The 4,019-nt window shown below is 41.3% G+C and overlaps 1 protein-coding gene across 1 annotated transcript in view; it reads right to left on the minus strand.

Moving 5' to 3' along the window:
* FBXL7 (F-box and leucine rich repeat protein 7) overlaps positions 1 to 2,065 on the minus strand; it is a 183,955-nt gene extending 181,890 nt beyond the window's left edge. The window contains exons 1-2 of the mRNA XM_015619907.3: positions 2,011 to 2,065; positions 1,462 to 1,674 (exon numbers count right to left, since the gene is read on the minus strand). Of these exons, the coding sequence (XP_015475393.1) occupies positions 1,462 to 1,471 (10 nt within the window). The 5' untranslated portion in view covers positions 1,472 to 1,674; positions 2,011 to 2,065. The remainder of the gene's footprint in view (positions 1 to 1,461; positions 1,675 to 2,010) is intronic.
* Between the last annotated feature and the right edge of the window lie 1,954 nt (positions 2,066 to 4,019).

The following is a 4,019-nucleotide window of genomic DNA, read 5'->3' on the forward strand; positions in this document are numbered from 1 at the left end:
TTTCCTTTTCCTTTCCTTTCTTGAATTTAAATAAAATGTTAAAAAATTCAGTGTCCTTTTAATGACAGCAGAAGCCAAGTGAGATTTTTTTAATTAAGTCTACTTTTACATCACCATGTTCATAGGGCTGCATATATTTTGTGAATGTTTCATGATAATATCTGTGTTGACTGCTTTTGGGCATTGTAAAGGGAAAAAGAATCCAAAAGAAATTTGACTATTATGTTGCTGGCAACTTAAAGCCATTATCAAAAGCATATTGTTTCGTTAACTAGAAAATGATCCATTAATGCTATGTACCTCCTAAAGAAAGAAAAAGTCTAGATTACCTTCATCATTACAGATAAAAATTATGGCCTCATTTCCCTGATGACCTGAGAGTATGTGCCATTTTCCCATTAGTAGCCTTAGTATCATTATGAGTGACTTGATCTACATAGAAAAAAAGCTGAAGGATCTAAGGATAGCTCAGATTGTATTTTAAGGGGCAGCTTTTAGTAGAGCCTGTTCTCCTGGCTGAAAACTCTCTTAGCATCCACTTGCATGAGGTCAGGCTGCTCCAGCCAAGCAAAGGCTCTGGTCCCACAATGACTTCAGTAGGTCTGGTTGAAAAGCACTGAATCAAGGTGGTGCTCAACTTCTAGGACATTTTGGATAATATCAGTTTATGTTCTGATAGATTTGTCTGATGGGATCACAGACCAGATGAAGTACAGGGAATTCTATAAAATAAAGATCCAGCTTTATTTTAAACTTCTTTCAGAACTTCAACTAATTCAAACCTTTAAAAGTTTTTAACCAAACTGAGACTTTAAGACATTTTTGCTGATTTTTCTTTCAGTTTTACAGGAGAAAATCCTCACTCATATATGAGTTTTTCTTCCAACAACAAAAGCAATAAATAAAGTTCAGGCTGTGTTGAAACATGTTTTACATTACATGCAAAATCTGCTGAAAAGAATAGTGAGTTTGAAAAGCCAAGCTCCTAAGTCTCAAGTCTTAGAAAACACAGGAATGGAGACTGTGTATAGCTCCAGAACCACCATCCTGAATTCCCCTGCCTTCTTTGCAGAACACCTTCCATCACAGATAAACCCGAGGCCTTCAGCCAACACTGCAAAACCACTTCAGTCCCAGGAGCACTTTGCAATTATGTAAATTGTGGTATTTTAGTGCATAGGCACAATGAGACATAGTAAGTCTGTAGAAGCAAAATTAATTCTGGCATTTCACAACTTATGTCTGACCTTGCAATTTTAAAACGGAGTTTTTTCATGGGAATTAAAAAACAGTGTTGGCTGGTGCATTCTCCAAAAACTGAGCAAAGAATGAACTTACGATGCATTGCCTCATCGCATTGACATCTCTAGCAATGATTTTCAGGGTTGGAAGCCTGAACTCTGCTAAACAGGCTGCTGTTAGTTGGACTAAGAGAAATAATGATGGAAACATAAGACTTACCAAGCACCATGGTTGTGTCTATGCTTTTTCTCAGAAAGAAGTTGTGGCCTTTTTTCCTGGTTTGGTCAGGTTTCCTTCCAGTCACAAACAGAGCAGGGTGAGGGTTGTGCCTGGGTTGTTCATGGTAGACCTTCACACTGTGGACACTCCTTACACAGGGATCTGGACAAACTCTGGAAACTCCTGTCTAGAAACAGCCTGCAGGAATCAACACTGGGGAAAGACAAAGTGTTTTTTCAGTGCTGTGTATCTTCTCAAGAAGCAGTAGGTGTTACAGGATCACAGGATGCTGGACCAAGGACGCTGCATTAGACCGAGCTTCTTCTGACCATTGCATCTCTCTAAGTGCTGATTCTTCTACTTTGACCATTACCCCACAAACAGTGCTACACCACATCCAAACCAAAGCCTCATTTCACATGCTTTCTTCCCATCTGGCTAGTTGTAGTCTCAGCTTCTCATGCCCCATATAGGCCAGACACATCACTCAACAAATCTCCCTCTCACCCTTTGGCCGTCCGTCCTTTCTTCCCTCTTCTACAGTCTTACCTCCCAAGCTGGTAACCAGTACACTCTAGCATTTCCACAGAATTTTTCTCCACAGCACTTATCTCCACTTACTTCCTTCTACATTCAGTCTTTGTGAGCATTATCTGAACCAATTTGCTTCTAGTCTCTTGCCACTGCCAGTTCCATGCTTCTGCCTCAGACTGATGATAATGCAAAACATTCTAAGAAAATTCACAGTGGCTCTTGAATTGTTCAGCCCTGATGAGCTCCCTCCCAGTTCTCTCTTCTTTTCATAAGGAGAGGCAGGGAAGTTTTGCTACATGGAAGGGAGTTTCACCAAGTTTCAATCAGGAGGTTTTGCTGTGTTTTAGAACATTCTCAGACATCACACCTAAGTTGTCCAGCCTGCAGCCAAAATGCCTTATTTTCCCTTGGCATTGCACAGCCAGACTGGATTTTCTTCCAACCTTGGATTGATTTTGAGTGAAGAATTCACAGACAGGTCTGTAAAAGGTTTAGTGAGGGAAAAAATGTCTTTCTGTTCACCCTAGATCTTTTCACAGGCCTGGCAGAATCATACCTTGCCCACTCACAGATGGAGCTGAACTAGGTTTCTTCTGAGGCATCTTGCACCCACTGAGAGCAAGTTGTGTGTGCCTTCTCCCAAAGGCAAAGCCAGCAAATAGTGACTCTGTTGTTACTAACACTAATCCCACTGTCACAGCACATCCTGCACTCTTAACCAAGAACCAGAACTTGGTTTGTAAACAGCTGTGTGGTATGCTGAAAAAAGCAGGTGCATGAAGAAGCATGCACAGTCCAGCTGTGGGCTGGACTGTGTGCCCCAGCGGAGGAAAAGTGCACGTCAATGTAATCATCAGCACTTACATATTGAAACAAAGCTAAGGCGTGAACATCAGCCATGAACCTGATGTCTGGATGCAAAGAAACAGTTCAAGCATCAGCCCTGGAAGAGCACATGTACTTCTCCTCTCACAACAGGACAGTCTTGTTTGCATGCTCTGCTTGGTTTTTCACATAAAAGACCAGGATTCTCTGCCTATGGGAAATGCTCCAGTGGATGACAAATGTCCCAGAGGAGTGATTCTAGCATGCAGTGCATCATGTCAGTGAAAAGGTCCCCTGCTTTCTCCAGTTTTCATCCCCACAGACAGCTTGCCTTCTCCCATATTGTTGTGGCTTAGGAATGATATTCCCCAATGTAACATTCCTACTAGAAGACTCCAAACCATGCACTGCTCACTCACTCTCTCTTCTCCCTCCCCATCAAGGGCTGGAGAGGAGAACTGGAGACACAAAAGGTAAAGATCATGGGCTGTGAGATGAGAAATTAGCAATGACAGCAACATTATTATATTATATTGTATTAATAACATTGTGTACAAGAGGTGAGTGATTCACACGTGAGAGCTCACCACAAGGAACACAAATCTACCCCCACAACTCACCTCCTACATGACCAGGGGGGACCCCTTCCCCACCACAGCCCCTGAAGGTGACATGAGGTGGTATAGAATAACCTCAGTGTCCTGGACATGTCCCCCCCACAAGCTACTGCCAGGAAATATTATCTAGCCAGAGCCAAGACACATGTGCCTATGACTAATTTGGGAATTTGCTGTAAAGACATTGTCCATATGTGAAGCCAGCACAATTAGCATGCATTTAATATTACCAGAAATTTTATGAGACGTCATCTAGCAGACTAATTTCTGGCTCAAATAAATCAGTGAACTACATCTAGAAAACAAAATATCATTGCTTCCTTTTTAACATTCAGATCTACTATTCTAAAGATTTTTGCTCATACATATTAATACTCTTGTGCATGTCCTTTGCAATTAAGAGAATATTATAGAGATCTTACTATAAAATGAGACAACTGAAGCAAATGACAACAGCTGAAGCATTATTTTTCAATTTGACTTCCATTGATACTTCCATTTTATGAGATTCTGTCCTTCACCACACTTCCCGCTCCCTGATGGCTCCAAGAGGAGTCTACCAATTTCATTATCACAAAATTT

This window comes from Parus major, chromosome 2, assembly GCF_001522545.3.
Source record: "Parus major isolate Abel chromosome 2, Parus_major1.1, whole genome shotgun sequence".
In the NCBI taxonomy this organism is placed as follows: Eukaryota; Metazoa; Chordata; class Aves; order Passeriformes; family Paridae; genus Parus; species Parus major.